Genomic DNA, 17194 nt, shown 5'->3' on the forward strand with positions numbered 1-17194 from the left:
TTATTTGTGAAAGTTGCTCAGTTGTGTCCGACTCTTTGCGACCCCATGGACTCTACAGTCCATGGAATTCTCCAGGCCAGAATACTGGAGTGGGTAGCCTTTCCCTTCTCCAGGGGATCTTCCTAACCCAAGGGATCGAACCTAGGTCTCTCGCATTGCAGGCGGATTCTTTACCAGCTGAGCCTCAAGGGAAGCCCTAAATTTATTTCTAACTGTACTCTAAAGTAAAAGTTCCTATGATTTGTAAAATTGCCAAATAAGGTCCACATTTTGCCACCTATTTATATTACTGGTTCTCGATTGGATAAGCAGAAAAGACACAAGAAGGATTAGTGTTTGTAGGACTAGACTATTTATCTGTAAAAAATAAATGGAGCATTAGATTCTGACATTTTCATGATATTCTCTGCCTTTTGTCATTTATTACAGCATGAATCTAGAGAAACATTATTGGGATTTAACATGGTGAACTACAGAGCATGTAAAAACTTGTGGAAAGCGTGTGTAGAACATCACACATTCTTCCGTTTGGACAGACCACTTCCACCTCAAAAGAATTTTTTTGCACATTATTTTACATTAGGTTCAAAATTCCGGTACTGGTAAGTATTGCTTATGCTTTGATTCTTTACTGTTGATTTTTCCTCCCCTTAAATAAAGGTCTAGTTTATTGAACTAGAGAATCTCTTACTCATACATGCCAACTGGGTCAAAATCTCCGTGAAATGTGGCCTCCTTAATTTATATCAGCAAAAAGTTCTGTAGGTTCTCAACATATAAACAGACTTAAGAAACTTGTTCCATTGACAATTCCAGGTCATTGTTTTCTAAAGAATCAACCATATTATTTACAACCTACTCATGTTATAATTTCCATTGTATCTTTGTTAAATATTTACAAGAAAACCTTTTCATGAGGAGAATATTCAGGTGTGGCCCAGAAAAGATTTATAAACCTCAAGCATTTATAATTGCCCTATATGTAATCAGAAAAAACAAAACACAGCATGTAGTGTAGTACAGAATATACCATCAAAAATACATCTTCTTCCAAATAAGTAGTAAAAATAGCCCAAAAACTCATTATCAGCACTTAACTAGAATTAAGGAAATTGTAATCACAAAATAGGCACAGAACATTCTTAACTGGCTTGATGTTATAATTGATTCCCTGTCACCATCCTAAAAACAGTATTGGGAAAAGTAAGGTATTAGTACTTGTAAATTTAAAGGTAATTAGATTTAGATAGTGAGTATGACAACAGTTCGGAGAAGGCAATGGCACCCCATTCCAGTACTCTTGCCTGGAATATCCCATGGACCAAGGAGCCTGGTGGGCTGCAGTCCATGGGGTCGCTAAGAGTCGGACACGACTGAGCGACTTCACTTTGACTTTCACTTTCATGCATTGGAGAAGGAAATGGCAACCCACTCCAGTGTTGTTGCCTGGAGAATCCCAGGGACAGGGGAGCCTGGTGGGCTGCCGTCTCTGGGGTCGCACAGAGTCGGACACGACTGAAGCGACTTAGCAGCAGCAGCAACATGACAACAATTGTGACAGTCAAGGAAAAATCAAACAGTCTTATCTATTGGTGCTAAATCTTAGTAGGGACAGACGAGAGCCCCATGAGAGAGCAGTGCAGACCATAACGGTGTTCCCTCGATAAACTGCATCCCTAACCTAAAGACCACCAGGCTTGTTATACAAGAACTACACTTTTGTGGCATTTTTTATTCCCTCTCTTCTTGAAAATATGATATACACAGTAAATATATACACACCACTTCATTTAGGCAATAAAAATATTAATAGGTCATAGTAACCAGTCTTTAACCAGATTTAAACCAGACTCAGATGAAAAAAGAAAAATCAAGTAATTTACCCTGACTGTACCATAGAAAACAAAATCTAATCATGATGACTATAGATACAAAAGATAGTTAAGGAAACCACTTTGGGAGAAAATCATCCCTGAAACAGGATGAAATTTCTACCTGGATATTAATTTGAAAAAAAGTAAGCTCAATGGACTTCCCTGGTGGTCCAGTGGTTAAGGCTCTGTGCTTCCACTGCAGGAGGCACAGGTTCGATTCCTTGTCGAGGAACTAAGATGCTGCATGCCACGTGGTGCAGCCAAACAAAACAAAAAAGGAGGCAGATTTCTCATCATGGAAATTCAAGTACTAAATAGTAAATTAAATAGTTCTTTTTGAAAAATGAGCTCAAGAACTATATAATTTAAGAAGAAAATACTGGTTCGCATGGGAGCAACACTTGCCCTTCAGGCTGTTCTTGCCCCTGGGGGAATGTGGACCTAGTCCTGGCAGATTTTACATTTTTAAAAGCTTTATTAAGATATAATTGATATACAATAAGCTACCATTTTTAAAGTTTAAAATTTTTTGTTTGGAATATATAATGTATGTACATCCATGAACCCACACCACAATTAAGACAGTAAGTATATCCACCCTGGGATTTTCCTCATACTCTTCTGAAACGCCCTTTCTCCCACCTCTCTTTGTCTCTGTGTAGCCACTGTTGTGTTTTCTGCACCTAAATATCAGTTTGCATTTTCTAGGATTTTATATAAATTGAAGCACACATTTAAAATATTCTGTGTTTGTTATATACTCTTTTTCTCAGCATAATTATTCTGAAATTGATCCATTTTGTTGCCTGGATTGATAGTTCATTTCTTTTTGTTGCTTTCGGGCTTGGACTGTTAGGTATAAAGCTGCTGTGGACATTAGTATGGAAGGATGTGTATGGACATTTGCTTTAAGTTCCCTAGGAGTGGAATGACCAAATCATATAGTAGATGTGTGTTTAACTTTCTAAGAAACTGTTGGTCGTTTTCCAAAGAACTTGCATCATTTTATGCACCTGCCAGCAGTGTTTGTGAGAGTTCCAGTTCCACCACATTCAGACCACTGCCTCCTGGTATCTTTTCGTGTGGCTAGTTTTCTGAAAAGCATATAAGTTTGGTAAGTTCAGTTTACCAGTTTTTTCTTTCATAGATCTTTCTTTTGTCATATTTAAGAAATCTTTGCCTAACCCACAGTCCGAGAGATTTATTCCTCTGTTTTCTTCTGAGTTTTATAGTTTAAACTCTTATATTTAGGTCTGTGATCCATTTGAAAGTAGTTTTTGTATATGATGTGAAGTATGGATTGAAGTTTATCTTTTTGTATATGGATATCCAGTTGTTCCAGCATTTTTTTGTTGAAAAGCTTATTCTTTGTCCACAGCATTGCCTTTGCACCTTTGCTGAAAATCAGTGTAGTCCATATTTGTGTGGACATATTTCTGGACTCTTTTTTAAATAGTGAGTCTTAGTCCAGCTTTCCCAGCAGATGAGATGTTGGGGACCATGGCAGGTCTGGGTGGCCTCACAGCCTGCTGTGCACTGAGCCCTGCACCTGCACCTCTGTCTTCGGTGCCTGTGGCTGGAGGTGCGCCCAGGGCCCATAGGACAGGTGGGCACGGAGGTCGTCTGTGCTTGGGGGGCTGAGTGAGGCGAGGTTCTGGTGCCCCTCAGGGTATCGTGGGGGTGGGGTAAGGGGCCTGCACACTGCTGTGCTCTCCATCCTTTTCCAATTCTGAAGCATCAAGAACACCATGAGGTAGCAGTTGTTCAATGGGGAGTTTGTCTACTGTGAACTAGGGGCCTCCTGCTAGGGTCTCAGTTCTTGGCTGGTCCCAGAACATGAGGTTGCCTTATGTGTGACAGCAGCAGGTACAGTTATGGGCAGGAAAGGAAGGACAGTGACTTTTAGCCTGTGAAGATAGGCAAGAATGGTCAGCCATCAACGACCCATCTGTGGGTCCAGCTCAGTCCTGTGCGGCTGCTCAGTGGAGTAGTCCTGCGCATGTGGCTTTTGTCACTCCAGGAGTTACTTCAGGACAGAAGTACTCTGCGGTCCTGAGTTTCCCACCCAAAATGGGTGTCCTGCTGCGGAGTCCAGGGCCCCATCCTCAGCTTCTCAGGAGAGCGCACCAGCGTGGAGCCAGAGGGGCTTGCCCAACTCACACAGCACTGGACACGCACAGCCAGCCTTCTCACAGTGGTGCCGCAGAGTCGGAGAAAGTCACAGCCTTGGGAATGTCCTCCAATGAAAAAGAATCTGCAGGCTTAGGAAAATAATTTTGTGTGGAATGATGCTATGTTGACAAACAGTTCTGTGTGTCTTTCCCCCCTTGGTGTGGGTCACCAGGGCTGAGGCAGCAGGTGTGTTTACAGAAGTATAACCAGAGATTGCCTGGAATCCAGAAACTCCAGGTCACAGCATATGTAGTGAAGAGGACAAGAGGAGTTGGGGTGCCATTCGTATTGGTGGCAGGCAGGTGCACCCAAGACAGTGGTGTTCCACCGCTGGTGGCCACAGCCCATTTGGGGTCCTAATCCTGAAATCCTCCAGCCAAGTGGTCAGGGAGCTGCAAAATCTTCTGGGCCAGCCGAGCCTACAATCCTAAGATGTTCTTCACTGTGTTTTGATCATCTCCCCCGGACCCATGGGGAGAAATCTAGATGAGACTTAAGAATTAGTGTTGAGAACTTGAGTCTTATAGTTAAAACCTTGAAACACAGTGTTTTCAGCACAGGGTGTTTAAGTGAATGGAAGGATTTTAGTGCCTTTTTCTAGGAGGGTGTCTCCATATTGGCAAAACTAGAGAATAAATGGGTGTTAAATAAACAGTCTTAAATCCAGTAGTATTTGTCTTCTGCCTTTGTTCTTTTTAAAATTTGTTTGCATTTCCATCTGAATTTTAGAATTAGCTGATCAGTTTCTACAAAAAACACTTCTGGAAATCTAATTGGAGTTGTGCTGAAACTATAGATCAGTTTCAGGAAAATTGACATGGTATTGAGTTTTCTGAGTCGTGGAACATGGTATCTTTTTATTTAAATCTTATTCCTCTGTTTGTAGTTTTCAGTATATAGCTTTTTCACATCTTTGTCAAATGTATCCTTAATTATTTCATGTTGCTGATGCTATTAGAAGTTGTCTTACTATGTTTTAATTTCAGATTGTTCATCACAGTTAGAAATGCAATTTTTTTTTATGTTGCTCTTGGATTTTCTTAAACTTTGCTTTACCTTGTGTCTTCTAGGAGCTTTTAAAAACTCTTTTCCAGCAGATTTTCTTCCTGGAGGATGAAGACAGTTTTAATTCTTCCTTTCCAGTTTGATCTTTTTTCAAATTATTTGTTTTATTTTTGGCTGTGCTGGGTCTTTATTGCTGCATGCAGGCTTTCTCTGTGTTCGGGCTTCTCGTTGCAGAGTTCAGGCTCTAGGGCATGTAAGGTTCAGTAGTTGTGGCACATGGGCTCAGTAGTTGTGACTTGTGGGTTCTAGAATGTGGGCTCAGTAGTTTGGCACACCATCTTGATCTTTCTGGACCAGTGATTGAATAGGTGTCCCCTGCATTGGCAGGTGGATTCTTAACCATTGGACTGCCAGGGTAGTGGTGATCTTTTTTATTTCTTTTTCTTTACTGATAGCTCCAGTATAGTGTTGAGTAGAAGTGGTGAAAGCAGATATCATGTCTTGTTCCTTATCTTAGTGGGGGACACTCAGTCTTTCATTCTTAAGTGTGCTATTGGTTTTGGGCTTTCACAGATGCTGTATATCAGGCACGTTAAGGAAGTTCCTCTATTTCTCATTTGTGGTAAGTTTTTATTAGGATTGGATGTTAATTTTTGTCAAAAGCTTTTTCTGCACCTATTACAATGATCATATGGGTTTTCTTTTTATTTATGTGCTGAATTATATTGATTGAATTTTCAAGTGGTAAAGTAACCCTACATTTCTGAAAGAAACCCCACTTAGTTATGATCTGTTATACTTTTTATATATTATTTTATTCAGTTTGCTTGCATTTAGTTTAGAATGTTTGCATCTACGTCCATGAAGGATATTTCTCTTCAGTTTTCTTGTAATATTGTTGTCAGATTTAGTGTCAGGGTAATTTTGGCGTCATTGAATGAGTTGGGAAGTATTGCTTCATTTTCAGTCTTCTAAAAGAGTCTCTGTAGTAATATTATTTCCCTTTAAATATTTGATAGAATTTTCCTGTTCTGTTCTACTAATGCAGAAGTGTGATATACAGGAGGCTTTTGAACAGCACATTTTTTTCTTTAACACAAATGAAGCAGTTCAGGTTTTCTCTTTCTTCCTAGGTGAGCTTTGACAGTTCATGTTTTTTCAAGGAATTTGTTTTGTCTAAGTTCTTTAATATTTTGGTATAAAAGTTGCAATATTTCTCTATTATATTTTCAATATCTCTAGAATCTACTACTGTCATTTCTCTCATTCTTGTTATTGATAATTTGTCATTATCCCTTATTAGTCTTGTTAGAAGTTTATCACTTTAGATTAAATATTTTTAAACATTGTAAATGCTAAATAAAACCTTGCTTCAAGTTTATATGTAGCTTATGGGCCACCCTTTGTCTACAAAGTCTTAAAGGAAAAAAATAAGCAGAAAATATTACACTTAACCAGGTTCCCATTCAGAACAAGGGCCAGTAGATAGGCATTATCACATATACAAAACCTCAGGGAATATAACATCTCTGACCTCATTTTGAAAAAAAAAATTTTTTTAATGGTAAGTTTAAGTCATCCAAGAGAAATCAAAATGACTCTAGAATAATCTTGATGAGCTAATTAAGAATAAAGATTAAAATCTTTAAATATGGAACCAATCCTTACCAACTATGATAATTAAAACTATAGCATAGTATTAAAATATTATAAACTTCCTTGGTGGTACAGTGGATAAGAATCCACCTGCCAATGCAGAGGGCACAGGTTCTATTTCTGGTCCAGGAAGATTCCACATGCAAACAAATAAAGTCCAAGCACCACAGCTACTGAACCCTTGCTCCAGAGCCCACGAGCCGCAGCTACTGAGGCCCCATGCTGTAAGTGCATGTGCCTAGAGCCTGTGCTTCGCAATGAGAGACACCCCCACACTGAGCAGCCTGTGCTCCACAGTGAAGATAGCCCCTGCTCACCGCAGCTAGAGAAAGCCCATGTGCAGCAACGAAGACCCAGTGCAAACCCCCCATAAAATATATGTTGTAAACTTTGACAAAGTACAAGCAATAATAAAACTAAGAAGGCAAGAGAAAGCAGGGACTAGTGAACTATGAGAATGCATATTAACAATTAAATGTTAATATGCTAAGTTTTTAAGCTTTTCCCTGGCCTTTTTATTCTCCTTTTCCTTTTTTTTTTAAAATAATGAATGGTAGCATTTTTCTTTCCTTTAATTCAAAGGAAATCCATTTAATATTTTTATTGTGACGTATATAGCATAGTGACATTGTAATAGCATTATGTCCATATTTATAGCCTTTCCTATGTATGTACAGAGTTTCAGAATGATTTTTGCCTACTTATAATGGGGTTTATTTCTTAGGGGTATGGCTGTGGCTAAATCTGTTTACTTTTTTGTTGTGCTTGTATATATTGTTTGCATCACGTAAAAAACCTGTATTCTTTCACCAACTGGTATTTTCTCATTGTTCTAAAGACAAGTATCTTACTGTCAGAAGTTATTGTTCTTAGATTATGGTATAGTTTTTCACTGTGTTCTAATTATAATAACCCTTATAGAATAATATTATGGATAATATGATATATAAACAATTTCTCCCTCATATTTTAATTTAATCTTTATATATTTTTATTATGAAATTCAATTTGTTAATTAAGCCTTTTGAGTAGTGGTGTCCCATTTGAATCCTCTTCACCAGAAAAGTACCATATCAGTCAGGAATACAGAAAGCCTTTTTGATTTTTCAAATAAAAACAATTATGGCAGCTGGTTACACAGATGTTAGAAAGACTGAAAAATCCAAAAGGGAAGGGGGCTTTTGGAGAAGCAAACAAGAAGAATGAGTAATGCCTAAGGATTTGAAGCTTGTGTCACTCATAGGCTATAGAGCCCACAAATCTAGACCTGCTGCTACACTGTTGAGCACTGTAGGTTGCTTCTGAACCTGCCAGGGAGGTGCCGCTTTGACTGCGGATGGCACCATCCACAGGGTTCGGTTTCTTTGTGTGTTCTATCCCAGCAACTCCAGCGTTTGACAGTCCTCAGCTTCTGACTTGCTCCACTTTCTGGTCTCCAACCAGAAAAAAACAGAACCTAACAGAAAGCCAGCTTGCAGAGGAACCTCCAGCCTCCCGCAGAGCTGAGCTGAGCAGAGAAGGACTGGATTGAGGCCTCTGGCAGCTCAGTTAACATGGAGTTAAATGAGTGTATAAGTAAACCATGTATGTCTATAGTTATAAAAGTTAGGTTTTATTTTTCTAGTCCTTAAGAACTTTAAAAGACATATCCAAAATGTCTTTAATCACCTAAATGATTAATAGTATTGTAAATGCTATAGGAATGGCAGCAGGACAAATGTTTGTCTGGACACAGTCCTACGCCTAATGGATACACATTAGATAAATGCTTTTTTCCCTCCCTCATAACAAGCAGTGGTTAGGAATACTAGGGGGGCTTCCCCGGTTTTCAGCGGTAAAGAATTCACCTGCAATGCAGGAGTCACAGGAGATGCAGGTTTGGTCTGCGGGTTAGAAGATCCCCTGGACCAGGGCATGGGCAACCCACTCCTGAATTCTTGCCTGGAGAATGCCATGGACAAAGGAACCTGGCGGGCTACAGTTCATAGGGTTGCAAAAAGTCAGACACTACTGAAGTGACTTAGGACGTAGCATGTACACAGGAATACTAGAACTATTGTCATACTTAAAATGTTGAAATATTATGAAGACTGAGGGATGGAATTTGGAATATCGGAGGATTTAGTACTTCCTCTATCAACTTCCTCATACACATACCCTTATTATCTCTGTTCCAAAATATTCAGGGCATTATTGTCCTTGTTCTAGTGTGGAAATACAAAGCAATAGTGAACCTAAATCTGTTACCTTGTTCACAGTTGGAAGTATAGTTTATCCTTAGAGGAAATATATTCTCTCAAGAAACATCAATTTATCTAAATTTTAAAATCATGATAATTTTTCTGACTTTTCCATTAAAACTTCAACAAACATGCCATTCTGTTCACATTTATCTATACTTGTCTGTAGAAGATGATCTTAAAATTGCTTGCTTAGCTTTGGAAATCTGTATTTGGCTGCTTTTGTATATATTAAATTTCTATATGTAAATGGTTTTTTATTTGGTATTCTAGACATTTATGTTTATTCACTTAGGTATGTTACATGTCAGGTAACGGGTTTTCTGAGAACCGAGTTTTTAATAAATTTTCTATGAACTATTGGAGTACCACAGAGGAATCTAAATTCTCATACATAAATGGTGTGCTTGGAGACAGATCAGCTCCAAGACAGTACCCAACTCCCAACCACATTCTGTCCTTTGTTCCTTCTCTGATAAAAATTTCTGGAGTTGCCTATATCTGGACATGAAGAGATTTGAGGATATATCTATGATCGTTATCAGTAGATTAGGAAGAAAAGCTTCCCAGGGAAAGAGCAGTTAGTTTTTGAAGATGTCCGCATGTATCAGGCCCTTGATTGTGCTCTGTTGTGCTGTGCTAAGTCACTTCAGTTGTAGTAGTAGTAAAGACACTAGCCAAACCACAGAACTGGGGAGTGAGGGCAGGGCTTATATGAGCTGGGACAGAGCAGCCTATTTCTGAGTCTAGAGGGAGTGCTTTTCCAGGGCATAGCAGAGAGGGTTTCCTCTCACACAAAATTACTTCTTTCACACTAACTTCCAAATGAAAGAGTATCTGAAAACAGTGTCTTTGGAACAAGTCCTTGTTCATTAATGGAAGAACTGTAATTAAGTTTCATCCATCCAGATTGAAGTGGAGTATAGTCCATTCTTTTTACCCTCTGCTCTGTTTTCTCCACTAGAAATATCGTCTCATGTAATTGTAATCTCATCATGTTGTGTATTGTCATTTTATCTTGTGGTTCTCTTTAAGGTTTTCTTATTGTACATATTTATATATATGTACATATATATATATATATGTACATATATTATTTTTATATATTTCAGTGGGCGAACTGAAGTTCAGTCAGTTCAGTATGGCAAAGAAAAGGCAAATAAAGACAGAGTATTTGCAAGGTAAGTGACATCTAATTCAGTGTCTTGAGTTGTTTTCAAAGCAAGATTAAAATTACTGAAAACTCTTTTCCCACATATGATCACAGAGTTACCACATGATCCTGTCTTTAGTTAAACAATAAATTATGTTGAGGAAAAAAATGCTACATTTTGTTGGAAGTTTTTTTTCCTTTTGTTAACACTTTTGAAAAACATAATAACTCATTTTATGTATTATCCAGCCCATTTACATCTTTCTTTAAATCATATTGTTAAGAAGTTGCTTTTTATTTGGGTACTGTTTTGTTATCTTCATTTTTTAAGATCTATAAATAACCAATTTGGTTTTTAAAAGTGAGATGACATGATCAGATTTGTGGTTTAGAGAATAGTTTTATGAGTAAGGACAGAAAATGATTTGGAAGTAAAGACTGGATACCCAGAGACCAATTAGGCAGTAATCCAAATGAAAATAGCCAAGGCCTGAACTAAAACACTGGCAATGAAATGATTAATTGGGAACAAATTTGAGGAATTTACTTTGTGGGTAGAGCTAGCACAAATCCTTGACCAGTTGGTAGAGGTATGTGAGAGACAGGAGTATCTGGAAAAGACTACCAGATTGGAGTGATGCAAATTGGACAGGAGTTACAGGAGAAAACGGATAGTGATAGAAAAGTTAAACTGCACAGGTCTAGTTTGAGATGTCTGAGCAGTAATCTAACAGTATTATCCAGTAGATGATTACATAATTAGAGCTGATGAGGGAGAATGACCAGATTGGTGGCAGCAAATATTAAATTGAAGACCTACTGTGCTGAACATTATTTCAGGCCCTGGAAATACAGTGAAGAACAAGATAGACATCTTGAGTCTAATGAAGTTTAAACTCTAATTGGTGCACAGAGACCTACAGTAGGTAAAGGACTGTGGCAGGGAAGGCCGTGAAGCTGGAGCCCATAATGGGCCAGAGTGTGCAAGGCCGTAGTCAAGGAAATGGTCAAAGTGGCAGGCGGCAGCTGGAGTCTCTGTGGCCCTGTGCTGGGAATGGTAAGGACTTAGGAGTCTTAAGTAGGAGCCACGGGGACTGAGAGCGTGGGAGGGATGTAAACTGACTTATATTTTTAAAAAATATGGTAGCATTCTCATGCTTTGGAGTGATAAACTGAAATATTTCCAAATATCATATATGGTTTCTAGGATTTGCTTCAGAATAATTGGTGGGAAAGGCAAAACAAGATTCTCATGATGATGATTGCTAAACCTGGGTCCTGAGTACATGGAGTTTATCAAACTTTTCTTTCTACTTTGTTTATGTTTGAAATAGTCAAAATAAAAATATAGGGGAGGGTGGAAGATTATCCTGGCTGCTGGGGTAGGATCACTGTATGGGGTGTGAATGGAAAGAGGGTGATCAGGTAATCGCATAATGGCTAATACTTATTTTGTACTTATCTGTACCAGTCAGGTTTTATATGTTAACTCACAGTTTTCAAACTCAGTGAATTACTGTAATAAATCTAATCCAAATGAGAAAACTGAGTAAGTTTGAACAACATACCTGAGATTGTTATATAGATAGTGAGGGATGCAGACAAGATTCTAACCAGGTATCCTAGGTTCTAACCATACTTTTAACCTCTTTGCAGTAGTTTTTGCTGTTCTGCATCAGACAGGTGAATGTTTGATTCCTTCCCTGCCACAGATGTGAACGATGATCCTATTTATTGTCTGTCTCCTGCAGTAGGATGTCAACTCTAGGAGGATGGCAGTTCCTCAGTCTTATTCACCGTAGTAGCCACAGCTCTTTAAAGAGTTCCTGTGCTGAGAGTCTGCTGCCAGTGGAGGCCTGAGAGTTTTAATAAATGAGAATTAGGCAATTTTGTTTTTGACTTTAATTTTCTTCTTAGTCTTTATCCGAAAGACCTCCCTGCTTTGTGTTTCTAGAGTAAAAAGTTTTTTGTTTCTTTTTTCTTTCCTCTAAAAGTATAAATTGCTTTATTTTTTTCTACTCATATAAATGATAGTTCAGTTTTTTTCAAAGTTCCAACAATGTCAAATAATGTAAAGAAAAAATTTGACCCCAAAACAGTGTTTACTGTTCAAAATTTTACCATATATACGCTCACCGAGATGTTTCTATGTATGTCTATATTTGTTTCAAAAATTGTTTCATGCTTTTTCTTGCTTGTTTTTCTGCAGCGTATCATAGGAATTTTCTTCAATGTTGAAAAATCTGCAGTCATTTATGTCAGTAAATCTTAAACAGCTAAGTCCTTTTAGCCTAATCTGTAGCTTTAACTCTAAGATTCTTCCCTTTGTTCTGCCACTTATCTGCCTCCAGAGTCAGGAGTCATTACTTAATCTGAGGCTGTGCCAGCAGTATTCCTGGAATGCTTGTAAAAATAAATAATATTACAAGTGCCTTTGAGTAAGGACATTTGAAACAAAATAAAATCATTAAAACATGATTTTTGTGTGTTCGAATAATAAAATTTACTTAATTTTTTTTTTCTTCTTTCCTGATTTACCTTCATCCTGATTTGTGTATGAATAATCTACCCAACTGGAAAATTGTTGGTGAAAAATGCCTTGATAGGAAAGATTTAGCTGGTCAGGGCTATAGGCATTTTGCTGTGATAAGTTTAACTTGAATTGGAATGATATAATTCATTTTGGCATTTGTTCAAAGAAGTTTTGAAATTTTTTTTTTGCTTTTATTTTTAGATTTATTGGTGGAAATATTGTCTATTTCTCTATTAAATATAAATCTTAGTGTCATGTTAGTGTTTTGGTTATTCAGAAAGGAGAAAAAAAGAAAGTAAGAACACTTAAGTTATCTACCCTAATAGATATGCCTACTGAAATTATTCAAATTCCTCCTTTCTACAGTCATAGATACCCTTGTTTCCAGTTAGAAAATTCTAAGGACCTGTATAAAGGTAAAATGAACAGCAGAATGTTAATTTGAAATAATTTTCCTTGAAATTGCTCTTGAGAAAGAAATAATTTACTTCCTATCAATTCTGCTTTAACTTAGAATGTATGTGTTTATTCTAGTTCTTAGTACTATAACTTTTTTGCAACACTCCTTTCAGACTTGTTAAAATCAAAATAAATACTTTCCTGATTCTTCTTTGTTAAAACTGCACCATAACAAAATACTTATATTTTTTTATTCTTTTCCTAACAAGAAGCTTAACTATTTTGCTGCTTGATATTTATAAAAACACTGAACATGATTTCATAACTGGTTCTATTGTAATATGATATTCTAATATGAATACCAAATCATAGATGTATTATATGTTAATATCACATGCAAGTGACTTCCTTTATTTGTATGTGTTAATGCTTTAATATTTTGAGCATATCAGATTTTGAGAAATATGCAGATAGTTACATCTGCATCTTAGTTCTTTTTTTCCCAGAGTGGTTCCCAATATGTTTTATTTTTTCAATTTTATTTAAATTTTTAAAAAAATTTTATTTTATATTGGAGTATAGTTGATTACGGAGAAGGCAATGGCACCCCACTCCAGTACTCTTGCCTGGAAAATCCCATGGATGGAGGAGCCTGGTGGGCTGCAGTCCATGGGGTCCCTAAGAGTTGGGCATGACTGAGCGACTTCACTTTCACTTTTCACTTTCATGCACTGGAGAAGGAAATGGCAACCCACTCCAGTGTTCTTGCCTGGAGAATCCCAGGGACGGGGGAGCCTGGTGGGCTGCCGTCCATGGGGTCGCACAGAGTCGGACACGACTGAAGCGACTTAGCAGCAGCAGCAGCATAGTTGATTAACAATGTTGTGTTAGTTTCAGGTGGACAGCAAAGTGATTCAGTTACATACATACAAGTATTAATTCTTTTTCCATTTCAGTTATTACAGAATGTTGAACAGAACTCCTTGTGCTATACAGTAAGCCTTTCAGTTCAGTTCAGTTCAGTTCAGTCCAGTTCAGTTGCTCAGTCGTGTCCAACTCTTTGCGACCCCATGAATCGCAGCACACCAGGCCTCCCTATCCATCACCAACTCCCAGAGTTCACTCAAACTCATGTCCATCGAGTTGGTGATGCCATCCAGCCATCTCATCCTCTGTCATCCCCTTCTCCTCCTGCCTCCAACCCCTCCCAGCATCAGAGTCTTTTCCAATGAGGTGGCCAAAGTATTGGAGTTTCAGCTTTAGCATTAGTCCTTCCAATGAACACCCAGGACTGATCTCCTTTAGGATGGACTGGTTGGATCTCCTTGCAGTCCAAGGGACTCTCAAGAGTCTTCTCCAACACCACAGTTCAAAAGCATCAATTCTTCGGCACACATCCTTCACAGTCCAACTCTCACAGCCATACATGACCACTGGAAAAACCATAGTCTTGACTAGATGGACCTTTGTTGGCAAAGTAATATCTCTGCTTTTGAATATACTATCTAGGTTGGTCATAACTTTCCTTCCAAGGAGTAAGCGTCTTTTAATTTCATGGCTGCAGTCACCATCTGCAGTGATTTTGGAGCCCCCCAAAATAAAGTCTGACACTGTTTCCACTGTTTCCCCATCTATTTCCCATAAAGTGATGGGACCAGATGCCACGATCTTAGTTTTCTGAATGTTGAGCTTTAAGCCAACTTTTTCACTCTACTCTTCTACCTTCATCAAGAGGCTTTTTAGTTCCTCTTCACTTTTTGCCATAAGGGTGGTGTCATCTGCTTATCTGAGGTTTTTTGGTTATCTATTTTAAATATAGCAGTGTGTACATGTCAGTCCCAAACTCCCAATCTAACCCTGCCCCTCAGCTTTCCCCATTGATAACCATGTTTGTTCTCCTAAGTCTGTGAGTCTGTTTCTGTTTTGTAAATGAGTTCATTTGAAGATTCCACGTGATAAGGGGTATTGTATGATACTTGCCTTTCTCTGTCTGACTTACTTCACTTAGTAATAAGATCACTGGTCAGATAGTTCTTTGTTTTATATATACATAATTAAAGTGTGAAATTATTAAGTGTGAAATTATTTTAATTGGTTATCTTATAAAACAAATACGTATTATTCAGTGACTAATAGAACTAAAATTCCAATATGATGGGCTCCAAAGAAGTGTCATGTTTCTTTTGTTGTGCTGGAATTATATGAATCCTCTTTGAAATAATAAGTCCTCACTAGGATGGGGTTTTTATTAGTACTGTTTTAATGATCTTACTAGCTCTGAAAGACTAAGCTTTTCTGGGATTGTGGTAATCTGATGCACATCTATCACAATACCCTGGAGGTTTTTAGCAATTATTTAATTATTCTGTTAGCGTATTAGAGAATTCTAGAGTCCTTGCCTACTCCTTGGGATTTCAGTTGGCAGTATAAATAGATAGAAAAGGTTTCTCCTTACACTTTTTTATGTAAGATTGCTTTTTCAGCAATAATAAATATTAATTTATTTTATTTTTCTGATACATCAGTTCTTTGAATTGCTTCCAGACTTTTTCAATTGTCATATAATATCTAAGAAAAAAACAAAAAAATGTTCCCATGCAACAGAAAAATAAGGTGCCATGGTCAGAAAATAAATTTACCACATTGCAAACACTGATGAAGTGTGGTATTTTTTTCTCTGAAATTTCCACACTGAACAGGAAACATAGACAGCAAACTTGAGTGGGTGGGTCCCTGAGGTTGAAACTGTTAATAAAATAAGATACCTTGAAATTTAGTTTTAAATGCAAAGCATTTCCATCCATGTTTAGTTTATTAACAACAGTAAAGTGTTCTGATGCTTTACATTAGGTGAGTATAACTAGATTTTTTTTTCCTCCTTCAAGTAACTCTTTCCCTCTTTTAGAAAATGAAAATAGGTGATCTCTGATTGTGGTTAGTGGACTCACTTTAACAGTTTACATTTAATACTCTTAATATGTGAGTAATCTATTTATTACATTAAGAATTAGCATTAATAGAAAAGCTATAAATACTATGTGTTATAATAATCTATATTTCAGTTTAAAAAAATCTAATACATGAGATTATTTACTTTTTTGTGAGTGATGAGGCAGGCTAAATAGTATACCGAGTTATTTTCAAATCAGAAAAACCTGTAATTTAAACTCATGATAATGGGAAGTGTTTATGTTTAGATTACTTCAAATTCACTTATGAAAAGTGAAATCTGAGTCAATGATTTTTTTTTTTTATTGATAACATTACTTCTCTTTTAGAAAACTTTTAGTGTTCTTAAGGAGATGTCAGTCAACTATATTTCAATAAAAAGAGAAAAAAGCAATGTCATTGGCCAATGTAAAAATATTTTGGCTATGAGTACATGAAATGATAGAGCATTTGTGTGGTTTGAATTCAGAAGTAAAGTTATTTGTGAATTAGTAAAATTAATAAACTAAAACATTGCACTGAAAATTTACATACTCATAGGTCATTTCAGAAGGTAGGGAAGGACCTTGGGAGCGTATATTTTACAAGTAAATTTAGGTATTTAGATGTAGAAGCCTAAGTGGTTTGTCTAAGGGAAGGTCAAAGCTAGGATTGATGGTCCCCACTCATTATTTTAATGTTTTCTACTATGTATGTAAAATTTCTTGGGTACTCTTGGTCAGTATTACCATGCTTTTTAAATCTGGTATGGGTGCATCAGTGAATTTATTACTGAAATATAAAACTATCTGAGTTTAGAAGATGATATAGTATGTATTTTTATGTAATTTACTTAATTCATTACATTAATCTTCATATGACTCTGCATGTCAAAAAGCTAGGCATTTAAATAGATATCATGTATGTTTCATAAACTTTGGCCACTTTTTAAATATGTATAACAAATGACTTCAATTGTTAATTTACCTAAAATTCTAAGGTTTTTTGTTCTCTGCAAAGATCACTTAGTCTCTTTATCACTATAGTAACTGACCATATAAAGTTAAGAAACATATGCTGTGCCCCACCGTGAGACAAAATAGTTAACTTTCTAAATGTTTCCTAAAGAAGAAAAAAAATCCACTAGCCTACTGTATTTAAAAGGGGAAATTTTAAATAAAATATACACAGCGTTTTTGTCCTGTCCTCATTGAGTCAGAGGATCAGGGTTTCA

General features: G+C 37.0%; 1 protein-coding gene across 8 annotated transcripts in view; it reads left to right on the plus strand.

Moving 5' to 3' along the window:
- The window catches only part of PTPN4 (protein tyrosine phosphatase non-receptor type 4), a 187988-nt gene that overhangs the window by 117588 nt on the left and 53206 nt on the right, over positions 1-17194 (plus strand). For all 8 annotated transcript variants that reach the window (XM_070768928.1, XM_070768942.1, XM_070768931.1 and 5 more), the window contains 2 exons: positions 430-602; positions 10060-10128. In XM_070768928.1, the coding sequence (XP_070625029.1) occupies positions 430-602; positions 10060-10128 (242 nt within the window). The remainder of the gene's footprint in view (positions 1-429; positions 603-10059; positions 10129-17194) is intronic.

The sequence above is a fragment of the Bos indicus genome, chromosome 2, assembly GCF_029378745.1.
Source record: "Bos indicus isolate NIAB-ARS_2022 breed Sahiwal x Tharparkar chromosome 2, NIAB-ARS_B.indTharparkar_mat_pri_1.0, whole genome shotgun sequence".
Classification (NCBI taxonomy): domain Eukaryota; kingdom Metazoa; phylum Chordata; class Mammalia; order Artiodactyla; family Bovidae; genus Bos; species Bos indicus.